Genomic DNA, 25,557 nt, shown 5'->3' on the forward strand with positions numbered 1-25,557 from the left:
CTGATGTGGTGCCAACACCCCCTGTCAGGGCTGGTGGAGGGCCCTGCATCCCGTGCCGGCTCTCCATCCCAGGAACTCGCATTCCTCCAGGCTCAGGGAGCGCTGGGCCGGCTCTGGCTCCCAGTAAGCAGCCGGCCATGGTGGAGCCAAGCTCATCCCCATCCATCATCCTTATCAGGCGGCGCTGGCAGCCCGGCGGTCCCTGGCAGCGGGGCTGCACGGACGGCAGGCCGGAGCCATCGCCGAGAGACAGGCGGGAGCATCGCGGCGATAAGCACTCACAAACAAAAACAACAACTCCCCTCCTCGGGACTTCAAAGCGCCGAGCTGAAATTTATGTGGTCACAGAGACTGCGTGGGTGCTGGGAGGGTGCGGGCAGTCCAGGGTGGGGACATGGGCAGGACGTGGGGAGGGGACCGCGCTTTGCCTGCAGGAGCTGTGGATGTGACAAATGGAATGTAAAGGGAACGCAGGCAAGGAGCAGAGCAGGTTACCCTGCACTGAGATGGGCACAAGTGGTAAAAGCAGCTCAGCCCCAGACGGGGTTCTGCTCCATGGCCATGGGCTCTCTGTGCCTGCAGGCTCCCAAACCATCCCATAAAAGTGTACCGCAAGTGATTTGCCAGGAGTGATGAGGGACAATTGCTTGTCACAGGCATAAAGTAGCTTTGGAGACCGGCTCGAGGGCTGTCAGGACGGAGATTTAGGGCTGTTCCCAGGGAACACTCCAACAGCCACACTCCACCTGCGTCTGAGAGGTCCCACGAGCGTTACTCCCGCTTGCATTAACAGGGATTTTATTCCTCCGATGGTCCCGATGAAATCCGTGAGACCTCTTGTGGCACGGGCCGAAACTCCACGCGCATCCATCAGGCATCACACCAGGGCATCCCGCGGTGGTGTCCCCACCCCTCCCGCGCTGCCACCGCACCCTTGGGGACGGCGTCTGGGCAGCACCAGAGGGACGTTTTTCAGGACTGACTGGCAAAAGAATTGTGTTGTGCTTAGTGCAGGGGTGAAAGCATCGCACACCTGAAATGATCCACTGCTGCAAGCTCCAGGGAAAGAGACCCTGACAGGAGATCCGAGAGGTGTTAAAGCCAGGCTGTGGTCTTGGGGAGGACAGCAATGTGGAGTGGAGGGATGATGTACAGCACATGTCCACTCACAAACACTTCTGCATACACATATGTTCAGACACTTATTAACTTCCAGCTGTACATACACATACCTGAATTTACAAGTGTCATAATGCTATTAAAACAAAAAGACACACAGTGTAGCTGGCAATTGCCTCTTGTCCTAGGATTCACTTTCATTGAGCTTTGTCTCTATCCCAAGTCATGGTGAAAAATTAATGATCTTTAACTTTTTATAAAGTCTCTTGAATTTATATAATCATTATTTATCAAGGACTCTCTATTTGTCGACAAAATGACTCAGAATTAGAATTTTAATCACAATTTTATTTACTTTACTTTCCCCCAAATTTCAAAGGTTGTTTTCTTTCCTTTTTCTCCTCCTTCCTCATTTTCAGCGAATGAGAGGAGACTTAAAGAACAAGGGGATCCTCGTCTATTTCACTTGAGTTGAATTTAATTGAAGTGGAACAATTGCTTATCATTTGATCTAGTTCATCACAAATTAGAGCTATTCGAATGAAGAAGTGTTTATTTCCCTCTGTATTTTGTGGAGTAAAAGCCCTTTTCCTCAGCTGCCTCCACAGGTGGTCTGGAGGAAAGCTCCCATCAAATACCCTTCGACAAAAGGCATCCGGATGCTGGAAGACTCCCATTCCCTGCCTCATCTTCTCCATCAGGACACCCCTTCTGCCATTCCCTTCCTCCCATGACCAAGGTCTGGGCTTCTCTTGTCACACTGCCACCTCTCCAGAGCCTTCCACTTTGCTCCCAGCAATGACATCACACACCAGCCCCACATATGGGCATCAACCACAATGCACCAGGATCATGGGTACCAACAACCACCACTGCACACCAGGATCATGGACATGAGCACCAGGATCACAGACATGAGCAACCACTGCACACCAGGATCACAGATGTAACCAACCACCATGAACCAGGATCACGGACATGACCAACCACCATGAACTGGGATCACGGACATGACCAACCACCATGAACTGGGATCATGGACATGACCAACCACCATGAACTGGGATCATGGACATGAGCAACCACTGCACACCAGGATCATGGACATGAGCAACCACCATGAACCAGGATCATGGACATGACCAACCACCATGAACCGGGATCACAGACATGACCAACCACCATGAACTGGGATCATGGACATGACCAACCACCATGAACCAGGATCATGGGCATGACCAAACACCATGAACCAGGATCACAGATATGATGAACCACCATAAACCAGGATCATGGATGTAACCAACCCCATGAACCAGGGTCATGACCAACCACAATGTCCAATCACCACCCAGCAGAGCTCAGTGCCGTTACCTTTTCTAGCAGCTGTAGTGATGTCACAGGTACCTGTCACAGCCTGATTGGCTGTCAGATGCTGGAGGAGTGGTCTTCCTGCTCCACCACCCCTTAAAGGGACAAAACCCCCAGCCCAGGAGGGATGGTCCCTGCTGGGGACAGCCTGGCAGCACCATGCTCTTTCCCTGCCAGGAGAGCCTGCCTGCACACATACATACTTACATACATTATGATATCTTGTTTTAATTACATTAGAGCAAATGACTCCTTCCCCTATGGTTTATATCAGTGCTTTAGGTTTGTAATTCATCTTGGCACAGTCTAGACTGGAGCCACTTTGAAGCTGTTTCAAACAGGATGAGAACAAACAATTTTTCCAAAGTGGCTGGATTAAGAAAACTGGCAGCCATTCATCTTTGGGGGAAGGCTTGTGGCAGTGCCATGCCCCTGCTGGAGTCCTGCCAGCCTCCTGCTCCCTGCCCTGAAGGGACGGAGAGGTCCTAACCTTGCAGAGAGTGGGAGATGGCACCATCAGCTACTTTGTGCAGGGGGGCTGACAAAGGGCACCATCGGGGGGTCTGCGCAAGGAAGAGCTGATTTATTGCTAGTTGTTCACACTGAGTTTATCCCCAAGTGTTAGAGGTGAGGATGGCTGAGCAGATGGTGCTGCAGCAAGAGATGCAGCATCCAGCATCGGGAGCATCAGCTGCAGGTGCAGGCCATGGTCTCCCCATCCCAGTCCCTGAGCATGGCTCCTTCACACATTCATCGACACCTGCACAGAGCTTTTCCTATAAACCTCATTGACATCCTTACTACAGGAAATCTCTCCTTATTTTCTTCAGATAAAAGTAATCCTGAAAATGTCTTGACTAACTTCTGCAGTTTCCCCAAGATATTTTTTGTCTTTAAATGAATAAACCAACACCTAACTCCTTCACTAATTGGGAATGGTGGTTTTCTTCTAGATCACTGTCTTCAGACACCCCAAAATTTGAAGGGCTCATTTTAGGACAAGCGCAGTAAAGGGAATATATCTCCTTAAACCTTGCACTGGGATTATATGGATGCCCTTCCATGGGCAGGGTGAGGGTCCCAGGGGGTCCTCAGGGTCACCCAGACCTAATAGTGTCCTTGAGCCCTGCCAGAGATGGCTCTTTATCACCTAGGACATACCAGGCTCCACAGCTGCCCTGCACTGCCACAAAGCCAGCTCTGCACAGCAGCAGAGCTCGCATGGAAACACACGTGTTTTCTATATTTTTCCACCCAAATGCTGGGGGTTTAACTGTTCTAGCAGCACTGTTTGCTCAGTGAAAGCTGCCAGGGTTTATGACAGATCCTTCCTCCTTAAGGCTTTGAAATAAGGCTGTAAACATGCTCGCCAGGCTGAAGTGTTACCTGTAAAGGGGGTTGCTCCCCTCGTGATGTGCCTATTGGCTCCAATTAGCACTGGCAGGAGTCAACCGCAAAAAGAAGGCAGAGCTTATTCTGGGAGTGAACTGATTTTATTTGCAGCATTTTCAAAGCAAGATGAATGTGGCCATTTTTTACTTTTTCTGTTCTTTATGAAGCTACCCATTTGCAACAGAGAAAAAACCCCAAACCTTCAGCTATCCTCTAAATAGGTGGAAGCAGGAGGATGCTGTCTGCTTTCCCCAAGAAGGAAATTCAGCTTTGTTTAATAAGGGTGGGATAAGATTACCTGTTGTTTTACTGGCCCTTACCAGAGTGGGGGACAGGGAATCCTGCCCAGCCATGCTCAGAGCAGGGGACAAGCTTCCTGACACACCAGGAGGTCAGGAGCCAGGGCAAAGGAGCTGGGTTTCCTCAAGATGCCACCAAGGTACCATGAAAGTTCACTTGGGCAGGTGCTGGAGGAGGTCAACCCAGATAGATTTTAGATGCATCTCATCCAACCATCCTGTCACAGAGTTACTGTGTGGAAAATCTGTGGTAGCCCCATGAGGAGACAAACCTCCTCGTGCAGGAGAGACAGGGAGTGGGATAGATGAGCCTCCCCATGGGGATTTCTGCTCCCATGACAGTGTCCTCAGTGAGAAGCAATGGAAGGGAAAATCTGAGCCCATGGGCTCAGCCATCCTCCCATCCCGTAACACCACATCCCACCACTGCTTCAGGTTTGCTTGGGTTCATTGCCCCACCAGCACACCCAGGCACCCACCTTCACCCTTCAGGATCCTTTCACCTCCATTACTCCCCAGCTCAAAGTTCCCTTCTGTGTCAAAGCAGCTGCTTTCTGTCACAGTGCTGTTGGGAAGGAGCTGGGCAAGGAGGTGTTTAAACGTGTGGGAGTTACAGCCACGGCACCTCTGCTACCAATGGCACCTCTGCTCCCCCGGCAAGAGCCGAGAGTCACGGCCGTAACTCGGTGCTGAAGCTGCCTGGGTGAGGTGGCAGCTGACAATGGGGTTTATGGGCTTAGGAGGGGACTTGGTTAGTGGTAAACTCAGGGATCCTGGATGGCAGGAAATGCTGGGAGCTTGTTGTGATTGTTAAAGGAGGGGAGCAATGAAGTCGGGAAAGGTGGGCGTGCTACCAAATGCTGCTCGCTGTGCCGTGTTCCTGCAGGTCCCTGTGTCACCATGGTGGGTGGCAGCTCCTTTCCTTGCTGGGGCTCAGGGTCCTCCAAGAGGAGCAAGCCCTTGGCCCCCTTTCTCATGCTCACCAGTGAAGGGAAAGGGTGGAGCACTGCTGGAAAATTAAAGAGGATAAAATCATGACTCCTTTGGGTCTGCCCAGGGATAACCTGTGCCTAAGTTTCCCTGCAAAACCTGCTTGTGACACACTGCTGCACTCAAGACAGAGGGACAGCTGGAGCTCAGCTCTGCCTCTTGGGACAAAACAGGTGAGCCCGAGCCCTGGCACCCCAAAACTGACAGCAGGAGCATCAGCACCCCAGTGCTGACAGCAGGCGAGGGCCAAGGCCCTGCTTTGGAGCTGGGCTCTGCTCAGCAGCTGAATCAGCAAATAATTAGCAGCCCCAGAGCCGGGGGATTAACATCCCTCTCCTCTCCAGCCGTCCAGTCTGGCTTAACCCTTTCATCTGAGTGTCTCCGAAGTCCTGAAGCTTTGGGGTCTCCCAGGGGGAGATGCTACCGTGGGGATGGCGCCTCTGGGGGGGTGCCCAGGGTGTCACAGGCGGTGTCCCCTTGCCAGGTCGGTGTCCCCGTGGCAGCAGCAGCCGGGGAGCTGGCGCAGGGTCGGGGCGAGCCGTCAGTCCCGTGGCTGGCGGCTCGTTTGTTCACCTCCGGGCAGCCCGATGACAGCACTTCCCTTTACTACCAGCTGCAAAAACCTGGCAGCTGATTTAGGAGAGCTCCCGGGGCCCAAAATGTAAACCGTTTTTCACCAGGAATGTATAAGCAAGCCATAAAATAAGGGATTTGAGTCTGGTCACATGGGACAGGCCTCCCATAAAATTGAAGCATTGATCTGTATTTTAGTGAGCAGCTTCGAAACTGCCCAGATGATTGAAGACCTGAGTTTTAACAAACTCTGTAATCTCCCACCATACATCTGAAGTGGCATGTTTGAAGTCCGAGGAGGAGTTATTTATATTATTTGTATAATACACGGTGAAAGGACATTAGCCACAGCTCAAGCACCAGTGGTGGGTATTGCTGCTGGGCAGAGGGGAGCAGCTCTGTGAGGCGTCGCTCCTTGTCGGGCTGCTCCACATGTGGGCACATGTGTGACAGCTGAGGTGGCCTGTCACCAAAGGATCTGGCCATGCTGCTGCACACCAATGCCATCCTGGGTGCCCTGTGCCCTCTGCAGCTGCTGGGCTGGGGTGCAGGGCCCTGCCCTGCTCTCCTGATGGGCATCATGTCTTTTCTGGCATGTGTCACTCCCTTCTCAATGTCTGTCACTCCCTTCTCAATGTCTGTCACTCCCTTCTTGATGTCCATCACCTCCTTCCCAGCAAGTGTCACCTGTTCTTGGCATGTGTCACACACTCCACAGCATCTGTGTCACCACCATCCTGGCTTGTGTGACCTCCTTCCCAGTGAGCGTCAGCCCCATCCTGGTATGTGTCACCCCTTTTGCAGTGTGCCACATCTTCCTGGCATGCATCACACCTTTCCCAGCATATGTCACCCATTTCCAGCCTGTCACCCCCTTTCCAGGATGGATCACCCTGTTCCCAGTGTGTGTCCCTGCTGTGGATGCTGTCCAGGCTCCACTGCTCATGGAGTTCCCTCTTCTTGGCAAAGTCATGCAGGGAAAAACCCCATTTCCACCCTTTCCTTTTCATGGCCCAAACTGCCCTTGCCTGTCAGCAACAAAAAAAAAACTGTTGGAGAAGTATATATTTACTATAAAAAGTGTAAATTTGGAGGTAAGCAAAATTATTCATAAATTCTAATCAAACTCCTCTCAACTCAGGCAAGGCTGGATGCCTGGAGTATGGGCTGAGAAGGCCCAAGTGCCATTTAAAAATATGACTTGGTTTCCTATGTCTGGGAGAAGTTTCCTCTGTGCCCTAAGTGCACATTCTGTGATTTGAAGGGACTCAGCAAAAAAATGGTTAAATCTGGAAAGTGTCTCCTCCAAAACCAAACCAAACCAGTATAATTTGGATCACGTAAGCACATTGCAACCTTTAAATGAAGCTTCTTGGTAGCTTTCCTGTACCAAAATCACTGATTTCCCCACTATATATTTTTGGGGAGAGCTGTGAAACCCAAAGCAGTCAGTAAGTGTGTGGGAAAGGGAAGCTCTCAGTTTTGGTGGCAGTTCCCAAAATGCTGAGCTCAGTGAAACGTCATCTGCTTCCCCACTGTGCTGGAAGAACACCCCCAAGGGTGATGCAGAGACACCCAAAATCCAATTTTTCTCTTTCCTGTTTCTCTCTCCTGGATTATCACTAATCACAACAATTAGTGATGTTATCATCCAAGTAACCAACAGCCCCTGGAAACCCTACAAGCCCCCATCATGGGAGCCACAGCTGGGGCAGGCGCCACATCTTGAGCTCAGCCCCAGTTTCCCACTGTGGGCTTCGGGGGTAGGTGGAAATCTGTGCAATATTCAGCCTCTGGAGAGTATTTTGTGGAGGCCAGAGCTGTGCTCCTGTGGCCTTGGCAGGACGATGGGAGGCTGTGATTACTAGATCCCTTGCCCGCTTAAGGCAGGCTCGGTGCTCCAGCCCACAGCGAGGCATATTTGAAATGCTTCGGGCCAGATTCGGACTCCTGTGCTGCTCAGGCTTCCAAATGGTTTCCCAGGAAAAAATCCTCTCCAAAATAACCCCTGGCTGTAGCACTGTATGGGGATCCTTGGGGTGGGTAATGCTATGCCCATGGGAGCGGGGACAGGGGGACAGGGAATGCTTTGTCTCATGGAGGCAGCCCCAAACAGAAAGAGCCAGGTGAGGCAGCCAGGGCTGGCTGCTCCCAGGGCTTTGGCACCCTCATAGTGGGGTACAGGCACAGAGGGGCCATGGGGGGGTCACCATGACCCTCGTGGGGAGCATTTCTTCTCCCCCGAGCAATGCCCCAGGAAAGGCAGCCAGTTAACTCCGTGCCACTTTAAACAGGGATTAAGCACACAAGCCTGATAAGGGACTAGGAGGGTCATTCCTCACTCCCTCCCCAGTCAGCAGGAGGGGCTGGGGCTGCTGGTGATGGGGCTGAGCAGTGGGGTGGGCGGGGTGTGTAGCCTCTGTTTGGGGAGAAGGTGGCAGAGCACAGCCACAATGAGTGCCCCGTGTTTCATCACACAGGGAAATTATTAAGGCGGAGTTCTGGCAGGGGCAGAGTGCCACTTTAACAGCAGTGACTTTAACAAGCATGTGTGTGTTTGCAAGATGCCTGTTAAGTTCCCTTATCCCAGGGAAAATGCTCCAGTTACCTGTTTGGCTTTCATGGACTGGGAAGAACTGGAAAGGACCAAGCCCATTGCTTCATCCATCCTGATGAGCAAAATTCCTTGCAGTCACTCGCTGCTTGGCCAGAGTTAAGCCTCAACCTGCATCTTGCAGGGAAATAAGACACATCAGCTCTGGGTATGACCTCTTCTGCAGGAAGGTACAGCCCAATCTTGTCCAGCCAGCTTGTCCTGCCCTCCCTGCATCCCTGCAGCTGGCTGAGGGGCAGCTTTTACACCAAAACTGCCAGAGTCCTGAAGTTCTGTTTTCTGCATGAGAAATCAGCTTTTCTTAAAAAAAAAAAAAAACAACCAAATATTTGAAAAGATTTAAGTGTGATCACTTAAAAAGGGGTGTGTGTGCATGTAAATAATTTTAAGTCAGTCTCAAGAGCTTTGCTTGCCTGACTCATGATCAGGGTTTTTTTATATATCACATCAGAAAGTACTGTAAAACATACTTTCAAAGCCTCAGAGGACCTTGGCCTCCTTGGAGTATTCAAAAGCATCAATTACACGAGCATTATGGGCAGGATAGTTTGTACGAACCCTGTTAAAAAGTCAACCTGAGACTTGTGCCTCTAAATCCCCTCACTGCCCCCAGGGCTGGAACTGATTTTTGCCCGGGCTTCGGCACTAGGAAATGTTTCAGTTTAAAAAACGTTGAAAAACATTAAAACCAGGCCGTATGCACTTATTATTGAGAAAATCCCACACAGATGGACTGCATTGAACCACGAGCAATTATTTTCTGCCGTTCTCGTGGTTAATGAGATGATCAGAAGTCCCCGGCGGCCTTCCTCTGCCTGCAGTCCTGTGCATCAACCTCCTCTTCTGCAGCCTGGGGCTGCACAGCTCTGGCACCAGCCCCTGCCAGCGTGGGGCTCCCTGCCAGCGGGCTGAGAAGGCAGCGTAGGCAGATTCTCGGTTTTCAGCAGCGGTAAAACCCAGAACACAGGGGGTTTTTTGGTCCTGAACGTGTTTGGGTGTGCCTGTGCATCAGGGACCCACGCGCTGGCAGGAGTTGGTGCCCTGTGGCAAACCCACGGCTGAGCGGGAGCTGCAGGGCTTTGGCACGGCACGGGTGGCCGAGACAAGGAAAAAAACCCCTTTATTTCCCTTTTCCTAAATCAGGTTTGGTGCTATGCTGCCAGCGAGGACATGTTTGCCATGCTTGCTGAGCACACCCCGCTTTTGCTGAGCTCGGGGTGCGGCAGCGGTGGATGGAGAGCCCTGGCCGTGGCTGTTTACATCCCCCGGTGCCTCCGCGCCGCCGGAGCCCTGCGCACCCGGAGTGATGCACACTCACTGCTCTGGCATGAGCAGAGCCCAAGGTGGCTGAGCTCTGCGCCCTTATCAGCGCCAGAGCCCTAATTACTGTCCGAACCTCTAACACCGCAGGCTCGGCCGGTACCTCGCGGCCCCGGTTCCCGCAGACAGAAGCTGTTATTGTCCAGATGAGGGGTTTGAAGTCTTGCAAACACAAACCTACCCTCAAAGGGAATTTCTTTCGCTGACACTTCCCAAGACAAAGAAACATTTCTGCTTGGGTTTTTGCAGATGGATCTGGCTTTTTTTTTGTTCGGCGGGGGGGGCGGGGCCTCTGGATATTTGCTGGGCTGCCTGCGTCTGCTTTCAGTAAGGAAGGGATACGGGCAGGGGTCAGGACCACCATCCCCGTGTGGGGCAGGAGGGCAAACCCCACTGCCAGAGGGGCTGCAGCCTGTTTTTCTGGAGGGCTGGGCCCCATTTTAGTGGGACTCCATGGTGGGATCCATCCCACGGCTCTGGGGCTGTGAGCCCTGCCACTGTGGGGATGCCGTGGGCTTGGGGTGGCAAGCATAAGAGCAGGGCTGGCAGCAGGCAGCTGCCAGTCAGGACAGTGAGGAGCTGCTCCAGGCTGCTTTTCACAAGGTATGGAGTTGAAAGTGTCACTTCCCCTGGCGCCATCACACAGGCACAGGCTGGATGTGGCCCCAGACAGCCACTTGCCAGCCCTCTCCCAAAATTCTGTTTATAACTGGGAAATGTCTGGATCCTTTCTTTGTACCATCCACCTGCTTCCAGCAGGATGGGACACTGCCTGCTCTGGCTGAGGTTGGTTGAGCAAAACAGTGAAGGGAAATCTGCAATGGGAGTTAATCAAATTGTGCCCTGTTAGTGGCACACGAGGTGAGAGCTCAGAGCAAAGCTCCTGCTGCCCGTGCTGGGCTAGAGCAGGCTCTCATACACCAGTGGAATCAGCGATTTAAAGGAGTAATGTGATCAGATGTAGCCAGTTATTATAACGGCCTTGGTGACTTTAATGAGGTCCTGCGCAGACTGGATTACCATGGTCACTCATCCATAGTTCATTAGAACCTGCGAAAGGGGATCCACAAGAAGTCATGAAATACGATCTCCTAATCTCCCCTAAGTAGGAGAAGCCCAGCTATAAAAAAAATGCCTTTTAAAAATACCCGTGGAGTGAATAAATCTCCGTTGTGCTAAAAGGCAACAACAGCGGACCCGTGAGAAGGGGATCTGCTCGTGGGATGTGTTTTCCATGCGCGCAGTTAGAGAGGCTTCGCACAAGGAGTGGCATGCCTGGGTGGAGGAACAGGAGACTTTCTAATGGTTTTTCTGGGATTCCTGGGGAAAACAAATAAATAAATAATGGCTGGGAGGAGCAATGAGACAGGCAGACCTGCTGTCCCCATGGGCAGCAGTGGGCAGAAAGCCTAGAGGAGGAAGGTCTGCCCATCTTGGAGGGATGCCCAGTTTCTGGTGTCTCTTACTGTTCCAAATGCCCTCACCCAGTTTGGGGCTGGATACATCATTTATGGGCAGTAAATGGCAGCCAGCTGGCACCTGCTCCTCTCAGGCTGTTCCCAACCAATCCCTTTCCCAGGAAAGGTGGGCTTGGCATTACCCCAGGTATCTGCCCACCAGGACAACTTATTGGGATGAGGATGCTACTCTGAGCATAACACATCACCTCATGCCATCAGGTCATGTGTGCAAATTCCTGAGACTCACCTCAACTGGAATGTCTGGATCCTCTCTGTGGGGTGACATGGTGGCTGAGGGCTATTTTGGGGCAAGGAGGAACAAGGTATCCCCTGAGACCTGGAGGAAGAGGGATAGAGCAGCTGGGACAGAGCTGTTCCAAGAGCTGGCAGTGATTTCAACAGCTGGTTCTGTCGAGATGAGCTGTGTCCAGTCCCACTCTATGGGCAATGGAAAGTGGAACATCCCTATGAATGGAAGAGAAAGCAGAGCTTCAGAAAGTATGGGACCACATCCACAATCCCTGCATTATGGTGCAGGCAGCTCTCTTAACTGGGAAACCCACATCTCTCCATGGGCAACGGAGCTGGCATGGCAGCAGGGCTGCCAGTGTGGAGGGATGCCCATACAGGACTTCCCAAGCAGGACATGCAAAGAGAAACCTTGAGAAAGTTCCCTGTCCACCATAAACTATGCTGGCCCTTATCAGGGAGAGCATTCAGTAAGCGATTAAGTGAAGACTTTATTAATACTGCTGCAGCTGGGACTGCTCAGGGGCTTAACCTGAAGCATGTGCTCCTCTGGCTGAGGGTCTTAATGCACTTAGTGAACATCTGGATACGGCCCGCCCCTTCCAGACCTTTCTTCTCTCCACGGGCAGTCGGGTTATCTGGAGGGGAAGGAAGCCTGAAAGCTGACTCTGTCCTCCAGGGCCGCTTTCATTCCTCAGTAAGCCCAAGGGACAACTTGGCAGTAAGGAGCGTCGCGTAAAGGAATGTCCCGTGATGGACGGCGCTTAATGGGACACCTCCACATGCACCTCTGGCCACGGGTGCAAACCCTGAACTGTTCCCAGCAGCCTCCTGGTGTGGAGAGGTGATGGTGAGGCTGAAGGATGCCCACACTCACCCTCACAGTGGGGTGGATGCTTTCCCTGCAGACACCTCTGCACAGGCACTGGTACCTCTGGACGCGCAGGCTCTGCAGACTCCAAACGCCGAGAAATGTTTGACAGAGCAGCATACATATTCCAAACATTGTTTGATTCATGTTTTAAAGTCTCACTTGCAAGCATACTTCCCCAGCTCAGGCATCAATCACTGCAAATATGTTCTTATAAACAAAGCAACACAGACTGACTGTCTCTTCCACCCTTACCATACGCAGGTCACCGGGCAGCACCCCGGGGAGAGGCGCTTCCCGGCGCATCTGAGCCCCCCTCGGAGGACACCAGCACAGGTAGCTGGGGAAAAGCAATGGGAAACCTGTCCCCAGTGGCACGGTACCATCCAAGGATATGTATCCCAAAGGAAGGCAGTTGAGTCCATTGCTGTGCCAGGAATGACTCGCTCCTGCTGCACAAGGGTGGCTGTCCTCAAGGTTACAGCTGTGCCTTCATCTCCTCATCTCACTCCATGCCCCACCAAACACACATCCCTGCGAGATGAGATCTCCCCAGGCAGGGACAGGGGAGATGAAGTTCCTGAAAGACAGGATGAAGTATTTCCCAGCACATGGGCTGCACACATATATGGATAATGAGAGCAGAAGCATAATTTCATTTTATGTTTTAACCCTGAATGCCTGATTATCACATCTAATGGCTCAAGAGACCCCCCCTCCTCAGCATTAGGGACCTGCTGTGTGTGGTGTGGGCATGGGGGTGTCATAGCTGGCTGCTCCCCACTGTTGCTGCACAGTCACCACCAGAGTTTCCCTGTCCCTGCTGCCTGCAGGGACCCAGGGAGGTGCTGGGTCGTGGTTGTAGCTGCTTCCTCCACTACTGTGGACATCCCAGACCCTACAAGCCTCAGCCCTTGCTACCACACAGCAGGGACCCCAAAGTACATGGACCTCTGGGGCCGCCCCTGCCATCAACCAGGCACCCCAAGAATCTGGACAAAAGCGGTGAGACATGACAGGGACAGTGGAAAAAAATGTCTGCCCCAGACTCACAGGTTTGGATGCTTTTTAAAGTAAACTCCCTTTCTTTAGGACACTCCAGCAAAGTTCAGGATCCTGTTGGTAGGTGACTCTTGCACTTCTCAGTTCTCTGTTTAGGAAAAATAAATAGGAAAGAATCCAGAGGCGGTGCTTTCTCCCCGCTCCGCAAGATGGATCAGTGCTTGCCACTGCAGGAAAACTGTCCCACCGTGATCCAACCCAGTGCTTTGTCCTGAAATGCTCTGCCATGGCTGAATACATGACTCCTCTGGAGCAGGGTGACACATTCCAGCCCCAGACAGTGACACTAACAGATGCAATCAGCCTGCAAGGTTTAATGGGAACATGGTGCTGGTGGAGACGGCAGTGGGAAATTTATGAGGAATTCATGAGAGGAAGAGGAAAATGAACAGCATTTGCTGATGCAAAAGGGAGAAAGATCCCAACAGGGCAGCAACTGAGCCATGGGGTGGTGGCATTTACTGGGGGCAGTTTGGGTCCTGGCTGTGGGGAGGGAACAGCACCATGGTTGGACCAAAAAGGGGCCCTGGCCCTCAGCCATAAAAAGAGCAATTGGGAGGCAGCTCTATGGCCATCTCCTGCAAGGGAAATGATGAGCCCCGAGTCCCACCACAACACCTAGATTGAGTAAACCCCATCCTGCTGCCAAGCACATCCAGAGCTGCTTTTTCAGAGCATCAATGCTCTTTCTGCCTGGCTTTGGGCAGGCTCAAACTCTCCCAGGTCAGGAGCCACATCTAACAGGTCACTGGGACTCATCCAACCCAGGGCTGAACACCACACTGCTGATGGGAACCTGCTCACTGCCTAAGTTCCCTATTTTGGCCAAAGCACTAGGGCCAGGGAGATTTTAGACATGTGTATCCCAGGTTTTCTTCCTCCACTCTTGCCCTGCACCCCTGTCAGTCGGACAGAGGGTCTGTATCAGTCTGTATCTCTCCTGACTCAACCCAGCACCAGCTCTGATGGCCTGAGATAGGAGCAAGTGGCTCAGCCATAGGGCTCTGGGGGCAATTAGAGAGGAGACAGCTCCTGCCTGCACCCAGCTCCTTCCCACACCTTAGGGCACGGCTCAGAGCCTCTGGAACCTGCTGGGATGCTCGGGGGGCTGCATGCTTTGGGATACTTCCCCACAGAGGGGTGAGGAGGGCGGCCCCACTACAGTTCCCGTAGCCAGCGTGGTCTGACAAGGCTGCGAGGAGGGAAGGAGAGGGGAAAAAATGTCTCACTGCTTTAAGGAGATTTACTGGGCTTGTTATCAGCACAGGAAGAGCCAGAGCTTAGGGGCAAATGGGAGATGCTTTGCCTATTGCGGTATTTTTTCCTACTGTGCTCTAAGCCGGCTCACGCGGCGCAGGCAGGCGGCACACCCGGCTCCACTGCTCCCTTTCCAGCAAGCTCCGTGTGAGCCCTGTCACCTCCAGCTTTCTGTTTGCCAAGGCAGGGGCTGCTCAGAGCCCAGAGCACCCGTGTTCATTTAAAAAGTGCTTTGTGTTTAGGTGCTGGTGTCCATGAGCATAGGAGAGCCCCTGGCGTGGCTGAATGCTGCAGCCCAGCTCACCTGGCTGGTGGCTGCTTCCCTCATCCACCCTATTTGGGTCTCAGCAGCTGCTTTTAACCTGGAATGGGGTTTGTAACCACAACCAGGACTGAGAGATGGGTGGTTATGGGGCTTTTGTGGGCCTTCCTGATCCTGCTGCCCGCTTGCACCTCACACCATTGTCACCACACCACTCCTGGGTTGGATCCTGGGGCTTATTTCCATGAGATCTCAAGGCTGTGGAAGGTTGGGAATGAGAGGGTTTTTTCCTGGTGAGAAGGAGGGTTATGCTTTCTGCTCATTTGAAGTCCCTGCAAACACCCAGGGGAGCACATGTGTGCTGGGGAGCCAGTGCATTTTAGGGGGTGCATTCATCTGTTACGGATGCATGTGGGAGAGGGGGAGAAACAATTTCCTCATCCCATAGACTGCATAATAGCATCCTTGGAATTAAAACAAGGTCTGAGCAAGAGAAATGCATCCGCAAAGGCCTTTATCTGGCAGAATCAGAGCTCAGCAGCGGCACGGGAAGCAGCGCGCGGCCCGCAGGAGACCCAGCCCATCTAGAGTTTCGGCTCTGGTTAATGACACAGCAAATCGAGCCTGTCATCTTCAGACATGATGTTTCTTGTCCTTTCGGCCCAAGAAAACAACTACCACCCTCTAAAACTGCAGTTTCACAGCAGTGTAGCTTCTTCTCCCCCCGTCCCTTCCAGAGCAAAGGCAGTGGCGGCAGCTCTAGGGGTGGGAGGACGCGGTGCTGGGGGCTCACCACCCTCCACCCCACAATTTCAGCATCACACCGAGAGGATGATGCTGGGCCAGCTACCTCCTGGAGAGCCACAGCGAGGAGGAGTGCCCATCCAGAGAATCCCAGTTTCCCTCATAAGCTGGCGGGGTTCACTCAAATCCGTGAGGAACAACTTCTCCCTAATTCCATGAGTGTTGGGCTCCCAGCAGGGCTTCACCAGGATGGGCTTGCTGCACAGGAGGGGCAGCTGCATGGCAAAACTTCACTGCCAAAGACCCTGGGATAGAAATATTTGTGCCTAAATCACAGATTGATGCTGCTAGCAGAAAAAGCAGCACCATAAATACATATATATATATATACACACTATATATATATTTATTTATATTTACAACTGCAATTGTAATTATATTCATAGTTACATTTATTTTATTTTTATATATTAAAATATTGATTTATATAAGCAAGTATATTCTTATCTATCTGTAAATACAGTATCAGGATTGCTGGTGTGTATATTGCTGGCTTAGGAATTACTGCCTTTTTTTTTGTGCTCTAGGTATGACATGGAGCATGTTAAAAAAAAACTTTAAGAAGGGTTTAAACACCTTGTTGGAGAGTGGTTTTTGTTTGTCCCAGGGTGAGTGTTCTCACCTCCTGCATATGGTGGGCCCTTTAGAGAGGCCACAGGAGCTCTGGGGCAAGATCACAGCGGGGCTGAATGCTGGTACAAATCCCTCCCTGCCAGAACTCACCCCACAAGCCTTCACCCTGATGGAAAATGCACTGTGCTGAAGTCAGGGATACTCCAGCAGCTGGGATAATCAGCAGTGAAGTGCTGGTGGTGGCCATCACCTTGCCAGCACCCACCAGCTTTGTGCATGTCCCACAAAACATCCCTGGAGCCGCTGCACCGCCAGCACGGCGGATTTCACAACATTTCCCCAGGAGTGTTTGGATTTACGGTGTAAAACAAACCACTTTTGTCCAAACAAGATGCTCCTTGCAGAGATGGCTATTTTGGGTTGGGTGTTTTTTATTTTAATGGCCTTTCAAAGAGCAGAACTGATTCGCACGAAGCTGCTCCAAATGTTTCCAAGCAAAGTTTAAGAGAAAACTGGAGTTTCGCTTAAGCGTGTTTTAATGGGGAAGGCTTGTTTTTCCTTCATGTTCCCTGCTCTTCTTGGAAAACCAGGAGCCAAGGGAAGAAATGTCTTCAGCTCACAGCAAATGATTTTGTTTCAGTTTTGAGAAGTAGGGAGGGATCAGCATTTTTATGGGAGCAATTTATTTCCTTCCAATAAGCTCCATTTCAGACAGTTTTTTTCTCCAGAGCATGTTAGGAGGAGTCACATATTTACTGTATATATTGATATACAATAAAAGCGTTATTCTTTGGAGGTCTGGATTCACTTTTTACAGCATGTCCTCATCCGGTGACTCCCTAAAAGCAAGGAGGTAGTGATACCCATGGTGACACCATGGACCATAGTGACAAAAGGACACTCAGTGTCTCTGTGCCTTTTTGCCCCAAAATACCCCCACCTCCCCCTATGCCTGTGAAGGCAGCAGCACAGCCATGCTGGGTGCTGGATCCCAGCTTGGAATGGGGAATAATGAGCCCTGGGGAGGCTTCTGCCACCTCCCATTTATAAAACAGGGGAAAAAAGGGTGGGAAAAAGCACTAAAATTATTTAAAACCCCCAACTCCCAAATAATTTTCAGTTGCAAAAAAAGTATTAACAGATGCTTGTTAATTCTTAAAACCATCTCAATCTGCAAAAAACCCAACCTTGGAAAACCCGTCTTGAGAGTCTTGCTGTAATGGCTGGCCCGGAAGCTGCACAGACATCTCAGGATGCAGTGGGGGGAACCAAGGGAAAATCAATCCCTCTGCTCCCATGGAAGTGAGCAGTAACTCCTGCACCTGAGGGGAGAGAAAACCTGGAATTTTGAGAGAGCCAATGATAACCAGGATAATAAGGCACCACTAATTGTCCTCATCCTCCTACCCTGCAACAGCTGGGAAGGCATAGCCGGACCTGGCACGAGGCACTGTGTGATGAGACCTGGAGCTGCCCTGAAAATCTTAGAGACAAAATGAATTAAAAATCCCATGTGGATCCACACAGAGGGGAAGGTGGGAGGTTGGGATACCAGGACATGGTCCCACCACAGGGAAGCATGGACAGGATGCTGTTCCCTGGCTCTGGTTGCTCCGCAGTGCCAGCACATCACACTGAGCCTGTGACACAGCAGAGCTCTGTTAAAAGCATCCCAACCTATTTCAGTGGTCTGAACCACTGTCAGCAGCCTTTTCCCACCACAAAGCCATTTACCTTCAATGTCACACAGACGCGGTGCGGAACAGGAGCTCACCCACCGAGCCATGTCAGTCTCTGTGCCAACGTGTCTCTGTAGCAATGGGACAGGAGGGAAGCCCCTCTTTCAAGGAATGTGGGATGCTGGTGTAAGCAGGGACCAGGGAAATCCCTCATGCACATGGGGCATCGTGGTACCTGGAGTTGGAAGGAGTGTGAAGAGAAGTCCCCACAGTGGCAGCACCAGGATGAGATGGAGAGCAGGGGGACAGGGAGAAAGACACATCTCATGTCATGACCCACCTCCCTTTCCCCACCAGCACACAGGAGATGACCCAAACCTGCACTCATGTCTGACCAAGGGAAAAGTTGGAAGCAGCGAGTCCACCTCTGCCCATCCAGACCCAGCAGTTCGTCTCCAGCTATGCCCCAAACCAGATGCTTTTGACGAAGACGCCAGGAGCTGCCTTAATAAGCGCTTATGCAATCCTTCTCAGCAGAGGAAATGTCTTTCCCAATCCCCAGCCATTAGCAGTTGGCTGATGCCCTGGAGCAGGACATTTTAGAGCCCTTGTAAATTTGTTTCAGGAGTGGAAAGTGGTTTGAGGAGGGAAAGGCACTGGTTTTTGTCAGGGACCTGAATCATCTGGGAGCTCTTCTCCACAACTTCCCACGAGTGGAGAGCTGCCACCACGTGTCAGCAGCCAAACCCTGCCCTGAGCCAGGTGATCAAGGATGGGAGAATGACAGTGGCAGCTTCTACTCCAGGGTCAGCAGCCAGCCTCAAGGCTTTGGGGAACAGTGTTTGTCTCAGCAGGGAATCTGAGTGGGGAAATAAGAGGTTTTAAGGTAGGAGCATCACTCCTGATCCTGTGCAAAATTTCCTCTAAGAAGAGAGGTCAACCAGGGAGCAACTGGACGGGCTCTCCAAGCACATGGCTCACCTGGGCTGCCAGTCAGAGCTCATGGGCTGGGTTTTTCTGTCATCTCCAATTACGTGCCTATGACAGATAATGTAATATAAAGAGAAATTCCCCTTATGGCAGGTGGAGCCTCCTTCCACTGATTTCCAGAGCAATCAGATGAGGGAACAGCTCTGTTTTAAGTGAGATTCAGAGCACCCATGCCAGCCTAGAGGAATGATTCTGGGGCTGGTTCCAGCAGTTAGGCTGCTGTTACCTTCCCTTTACCTATTGTTTGCATCCAAACTTAATTGCAAATTGACATGAGCCGTCTTTGGGGAGCTGCTGTTCTATCAGCACAATGAGCCATTGTTGAAATGGCCGCAGCAATTTTCCAGGTTAATTTATGGCCGCCACACCCCATTAGCAGCAATAAATGTGGAGCCCAGTTTTGCCGAAATTGTGAGTTACGATTTTTCAAATAAATACATTTTCCTATAAACCAGCTCTCTGTTTAGTTTGAATGTTCCTCACAGACACATCCATCTACATAAAATACACAGGAGAGGAAGCTGAGCTGTGACTTTGCTCTGATGACATAAAAACTTTTGTAAACACAGTGTCACTTACAGTACTAGCAAAGAGAGAGCCCAAAAAATAAACAGCGAGTGCCTGGCCCATCCCTGCAGGAGCACATGGAAAATTTAATACTTTTTTCCGTAAAGCTTTGTTTTCTTCTTGATTTATCCACGCAAGACAGTGGCTGTTTGGCCATAAATAGATGGTATTTCTTGAGGGGCAATGGTTGCAGTCACCCTTTGTGTCGCCATAGGGGCGGCATGGGAGGGGTGTGGACAGAGGAGATGCTGTGGGCTGCTGCTGAGAACAGGAACATCCAGGCACAGCACCGTGCTCACCCCCAGTTCCTCCTGCTCCTTCTGTGGGGCTTTAACAGACTGAACCCCACTTGGAGTCGCTCCTGTGATGCTGATGTAGGATCAAGCAGCCCAGTGAGGTAGTCTGGGGCTCTCAGGCAGTGTGTGGGTGCAAGAGAGCATGGGCACCAGCAAGCATGAGCTCTGCTGCACTCCAGCACCTCCCACCCCTATAAAACCCATCCTGGCACAGCAGGACACGTGGCAAACCCTGCTGGGGTAGAGGGATGCCCTGAGTGGGCTTTTGCAGCCCAGCCTTAGCTGTGACCCCAGGGCTGAGTTCATTGCTGATCAAACTGACTTGATTTCATTCACTTCTGCAGGTTCTCTCGCTCCTCACATTGCCAGGAGGAAAATAATCCCCCAGAGCAGCTCTCTGCAGCTCTACTTGAAGTAGACTCTGCTCATGCCTCAGTTTCCCAAGGGTTTTTGCCACCATCCCCTGAGGCCTCTGAGAGCAGAACTGTTAGGAAGGTGCTGAGTGATTATTATTGCATTATTTCAGGCAAGTGCTATAAATACCCAGGGGCACCTTTAGACACAACCCAGCTGCCCAGGGGAGCTGGCTCAGCCCTGCTCTGCGCCTGCAGTGGTTGAGGAGGGGATCGAAGGCCGTGGCCGAGTGAGGAGGTACCCTGGGCATAACCTGATGGGGGACGTGGTGTGGGGCTGTGGGGTGACAGGGCTGGGACCCTCCTGGCCGCACCCTGGGGCTGCAGTGGAGCTTGGGGTGGGGGGATGTGGGTGCAAGAGGGTGCCGGGATGCTGCAGGGAGATGCTAACAAGGAAGACAAGGGGAATATTTTACGGGGCTGCAATGTAAACAGAGCTGGAGCAGAGCCCCTTTTTATGGAGTCCCTGTCCTGCCAGGGCATCTGCCAAGGCCCTGATTTACGCTCCTATTTAGATAAGGGAGCCAGAGGGGGGGAGCAGAGCTGGCGTCAAAGTCACAGGACACCCGGGGCTGCCGCTCACTGGGCGCTGATAAGGAGGTGGCTGAGGGGCCAGGGCCAAAACCTCAGCTCCCGTCCCAGAAATGGGGATGGATGCAGAGCATGGTGGCTCCCCCTGGGTTTGGGGTGCTGGGGTTTACAGAGACCTGGGATAACCTCACTCCCAACATGCAGCATTGGCCCTCTCACCATTGCCTGGCCATGAGGGCAGAAAATCTTTCTCTGGGAAGGATTTGAAGGAAAACAGGTGGAGAGAAACGTGGTTCCGCCTGCCATGCCAGCCATAAATCGCCTAATCCAAACTGCCCGGCGTTTTCTCCCCCATGTGAGTGGGGAGATGTGAAATTAAAGAAACTCACCAAAAGTTTGAGAAGTGCTAAATTTGGACGCCATGACAAAGGCAGTCTGGTTTGATTTAGAAGGTGTCGGCATGAAAAGGGCTCTGGTTTTATTATTTTATTAAAACATGAAAGATTAGAATGATTTTCCAAAGGAAAATCAACCCTCTGGTCCCACTATTTGCTCAGCTGAGCACTTCCAAACTCTGCAGAGTCCAGGGACCTCCATCAGGGGGTGGATTAAGCAAGAGAATGCCCAGGCTTGGGCTGGACTTACCTGGCTCAGCAGCTGGAGGCTGGAGGTGACTCTGTTGCACAGCTCAAGGTGACAGCTCCCAGCAGGATGTGGCTGTAAGTGGCCTGTGCAATGCATAAAGGGATACAGGGATGAAAAGGGTACTTTTGAGGAGTGTTTCTAGAGATGGGGTTTGGTGGCACAGACTCTAATCTGGAAGTTTGCAGGGTTGGAGAGAAGCTCAGTGAGGAGCCTGGGGTTTCTAAGAAGAGCAGGGCTCCACAGGTGATGCTCTGCCAGCATGGAGGGGGTGAGGCGTGAATTGGGACCCCTGAACTTCTCCCAGATGGGCACTGGCTCCCACCGGCGGTCAGCCGGGCTCGGGGATCCCACCCAACCACGGCTGTTTTGAAGGAAATCGGGGACACGATGCCCTACCCAAGGCCTGGCTCTAACGGGAGAATAATCACTAGCAAATGTTTGCAGGGCGCTTGTTTTAAAGGGGGTGGGGAAGGGGGGTCTTTGCAGCAGCTGAGAACAAAGCAGGGGGGAACAAAGCTGGGCAGATCCGGCACGGCCGCTCCCCCCCAGCCGCCGGGGCCCGGCAGAACCGGAGACCTGCTTGCACCCTGCCCCGGCCCCCCCAGCCTCCTGCCTTTGCAACTCGCCTTGTAACAACTAACGATGGAAAATCCGAGGCATTTAAGTGGCTCCCGAATCCGCCCGGGAACCGTGATTGAGAGAAGTCAAATAAAATTTGTCATCTTTAAAATGCAGGAGGACGTTAATGGTGTGTTAGCCCGGATGATTAATACAAGCGCCTGCAAACAACCCTCCAACGTTTCCACCCTCCGCTGCAAGATGAATCGCTGGAAAGCGCCGTTAATCGCTAACATACCTTGGGCCCAAAGCCCCTTCCTGCCCCGCCGCGCTGTGATCACCACTGCCGTGCCCAGCCTGTCCTCACTGGGAGTCACTGCAGCAAGAGCAGGGGTCGGCCCCAATGCCACCAGGCAGGGCTGGGGGTGAAGCCCGAGCTCTGGGACGCATCCTCCTGGGGATCTGTCTCCCATGGGTGCAGAGAAGAGCAGGACGTGCTGTCCTCTTTAGGGCCCCACCCTGGGCTTGAGTTTGGGGCTGCAGTGAAGTACAAGATCCCGACCTCAGCAGGTCCCCCCAGCCCTTCTGTGGCCAGGCTGGGACAGGGAAACACAGGGCAGGTCCCCACCTCCCTGTTGTAAATCGGTCAGTGTGCATGGACAATATCATTTTTATATATCTATGCATCTATGCAGTGTCTGTGCACGGGTGAGCAGCACACAGACGTGTGTTTATAAGCCACGTGTGTGATAGGTGTGCGTGTGCCATACGTGTGTGTGTGTAACATACTTACGTGTGTGTAGCACATCCGTGCTGCTGGTGTATGTAACACCTATGGGTGCACGTGTGTGATGCGTTTGTGGAGTGTGTGGTGTGTGCAGCATCTTTGTGGTGCATGTGGGCAACGTGTCCAGTGTATTGGTGTGAGCAGCAGTGCGTGGTGTAACCAACACAAGTGCAGCGTGGATTTGTGCAGCGTGCATTGCACAGCGTGGGCGTGTGCTGTACGGGCATGCAGTGCACATCCCTGTGCAGTTGTGCAACGCACGGAGCAGGCATGGGCCAGGAACGCCATGCACAGGGAGGGAGCCCCCCAACCCCAGGGGGGCCCAGCCCGGCCTCACTTCGCCCCCTTGTCTCCCCATCCCCCGGCTCCGGGTGCGGCCCCGAGCACCCCGCGCTGCCCACCCGGCCCCGCCACCTCCCCGCGCTCCGCTCCCGCGAGGTCGGGCCTGTCCCGCGTGGGGACTCGGTGTGTAGGAAGCAGACTGTCCCCGGGCCGCTGCGGCCCCGGAGCACGCACACGGTCCGCTCCGGCCCGGCCCGGCCCGGCCGGGGCTCCCCCGCGCCGCTGCCGCCTCTCGTCCCCGGGCCGGGCGCGGCGGCTCTCGGGGGGCTCGGACACCCCCGCCCCGGCAGCGGGGATCGAAGCGCTCCGGGACAGGGGCTGGGGTGGCCCTCTGGTCTTCCTCACCCCCTTCTCCCTGAAAGCAAGGAGCAGGCGGGACCGAGGGCAAGCGGCGGAGGTGTGAGCCCAAACCCCCGAGCCCGGAGCGCGGCGCACGCCCCCTCCGCCGCCCCGCTCCCCCCGGGGCCCCCGCGCATCCTCCCCTGCCCATTGGCTCCACGGCGGGGGGGCCGCGGCCCTATATAAAGGCCGGGTCGGGAGGCTCCAGAAGGGGTTAAAAAAACCCCAAACAACAAATCCAAAACCCCAAACCCCGACCGCCCCACCCCAAACCCCACAGCCGCCTCCGCCACAGCAGCCCCGCGCCGGAGCCGCGCTCCCCGCAGCCCGCCGCGCCCGCCCGGCGGGGAGCGCCTCCCGCCCGGCCATGGAGCGCTGCTGAGCGGCCCCCGGGGCCAGCGGAGCGGATCATGAACCTGGTGGGGGGCTACCAGCATCACCACCACCACCACCATCACCACCACATGCTGCACGACCCTTTCCTCTTCGGGCCGGCGGCTCGGTGCCACCAGGAGCGCGCCTACTTCCCCGGCTGGGTGCTCAACCCGGCCGAGGGGACCCCCGAGCTCGCCGGGCAGAGCCCTAACTACGGCCCCGCCGAGTACGGCCCGGCCGGCCCGGGGCGGCTGGAGGCTCTCAGCGGCCGCCTGGGACGGCGAAAAGGTGTCGGGGGACCCAAGAAGGAGCGGCGGAGGACGGAGAGCATCAACAGCGCCTTCGCCGAGCTCCGCGAGTGCATCCCCAACGTGCCCGCCGACACCAAGCTCTCCAAGATCAAGACCCTGCGCCTGGCCACCAGCTACATCGCCTACCTGATGGAGGTGCTGGCCAAGGACAGCCAGCCCGGGGACACCGAGGGGTTCAAAGCAGAACTCAAGAAGACGGACGGCAGGGAGAACAAGAGGAAAAGGGAGACGGTAAGAAGCGGATCGGGACCCGCGTCCCTGCTCTCCGTGGGCCAGGAGCGGGAGGGAAAAACCGCCGGGCTTGGGGGAAAAAAACCTCTAAACTCTCCCGGCCTCGCGGGAGCCTTTTCCCCCAGCGTAATAATAATAATAATAATAATAATAATGATAATAAATCGTTGGAGGGTAACTCGTCGGAGAATAGCCCGCCCGACGGGCCGGGTGGGCTTCCGAGCACTTTCCGCGAGGGATCAGCCCCCGGGGCCGGGACTGGCCGCGGCGGAGCCTCCCCCGGTGTGTCCTTCACCTCTCCCGGGAGCTCTCCCAGGACGAGCGGGCGCAGGAGCGATTCGGAGCAAGGGCGGCCGCTTCTCCCCGTGCTGCAGCGGGCGGGTGGCGGGGTGGGGACCCCTAAAGCCCCTCTTTGTCCTCGGGCTGGCAAAGCCGCTCGCTTGCAGCCCTGCGGCAGGCGCAAGGGGCGGGCGGGCGGCCCGGGACCCCGCTCCGTTCCTGACCGCTCCTTTCTCCCTCCTTTCCCCGTCTCCTCTCCCGCAGCAGCCCGAGGTCTATTCGCAGCCTCTGGGTCACGGCGAGAAGAAGCTGAAGGGCCGGACTGGTTGGCCCCAGCAGGTCTGGGCTCTGGAACTGAATCCCTGAGAGCTGCCCCGCCGCCCTGACGGCGCTCCCCGCCCGCCCCTCCATGTGCAATGACGGAGAGAACCCAGCCCGGCCCCGGAGCCCATCCAGGCTCAGGACACGGGGAGCCGGCCCGGCTGCCCCCCGCCCGGACGGATGCTCCGCGGGAGAGAGGCGAGAGCGCTTTGCGGGCTCGGGTCCTGCCCGCTCCGTCGGCAGCGGGGACCAGCCGGGCCCTTTCCCCGTGTCCCCTTCCCGCATTTGCAGTAATCGTTGCTCCTTCCCGCTGCCAGCAGCGATCGGCGGCTCCTGCCGTGCCGGGCCGGACTGGAACGGTTCGATTCGTTTGCTATTGTAAATACGAGCCCCCGATCCCCTCTCCCCGTCCGCTGCCTGACCGACGTGTGGCTGCGGTGAAACTACCTAGAGGTGCATTTGGGAACACTCCTGTGCCGGGTTTTCTACCTCAGATCTGCATGACCACTTCCCGAGGGACCGAGCGCGCCACACCACGTATTTAAAACTGAATAGCTAAAAAAAAACTTTTAATAAAATAAAATTTAAACTTTATGCAAACGGCCTCGGGTCCAAGCCCTCTGCTTTCCCCTGCTCCGGCAATCGCGCTGCTCTGGCCAGGTCCCCTGCGCTGCCCA

At 53.8% G+C, this 25,557-nt stretch overlaps 1 protein-coding gene and 1 long non-coding RNA gene across 6 annotated transcripts; one reads left to right on the forward strand and one right to left on the reverse strand.

Moving 5' to 3' along the window:
* Window positions 1-16,027: 16,027 nt before the first annotated feature.
* LOC121658185 lies at window positions 16,028-24,259 on the reverse strand. 4 transcript variants are annotated; one of them, XR_006013866.1, is made up of 4 exons: window positions 24,176-24,259; window positions 21,338-21,420; window positions 17,624-18,130; window positions 16,028-17,538 (listed from the first exon to the last, which is right to left on the reverse strand). It is a non-coding gene; the product is annotated as an uncharacterized LOC121658185 (long non-coding RNA). The 4 variants fall into 4 exon arrangements; XR_006013865.1 differs by having other exon boundaries at window positions 17,624-21,420; XR_006013863.1 differs by lacking the exon at window positions 24,176-24,259 and having other exon boundaries at window positions 17,624-17,699; window positions 17,951-23,033.
* Window positions 23,678-25,474, forward strand: LOC121658184 (heart- and neural crest derivatives-expressed protein 1). Of its 2 annotated transcripts, none has more exons than XM_042014768.1 (2): window positions 23,678-24,280; window positions 24,824-25,474. In XM_042014768.1, the coding sequence occupies exons 1-2, from the start codon at window positions 23,774-23,776 to the stop codon at window positions 24,923-24,925; spliced, it is 609 nt and encodes a 202-aa protein (XP_041870702.1). In that variant the 5' UTR covers window positions 23,678-23,773; the 3' UTR covers window positions 24,926-25,474. The 2 variants fall into 2 exon arrangements, with proteins under 2 accessions (XP_041870702.1, XP_041870703.1); XM_042014769.1 differs by having other exon boundaries at window positions 24,827-25,474.
* The last annotated feature ends 83 nt before the right edge of the window (window positions 25,475-25,557 follow it).

This window comes from Corvus kubaryi, unplaced genomic scaffold, assembly GCF_017639235.1.
Source record: "Corvus kubaryi isolate FWS band 111438036 unplaced genomic scaffold, C.kubaryi_AGA036_p1.0 split2-37374, whole genome shotgun sequence".
NCBI lineage: Eukaryota > Metazoa > Chordata > Aves > Passeriformes > Corvidae > Corvus > Corvus kubaryi.

Bases quoted from the DNA above. Each gene is read 5' to 3' on its own strand.
- LOC121658184 (XM_042014768.1), top strand. From the start codon at position 23,774: ATGAACCTGGTGGGGGGCTACCAGCATCACCACCACCACCACCATCAC. The intron at 24,281-24,823 runs GTAAGAAGCGGA...CCTCTCCCGCAG, and splicing joins ACAAGAGGAAAAGGGAGACG to CAGCCCGAGGTCTATTCGCA.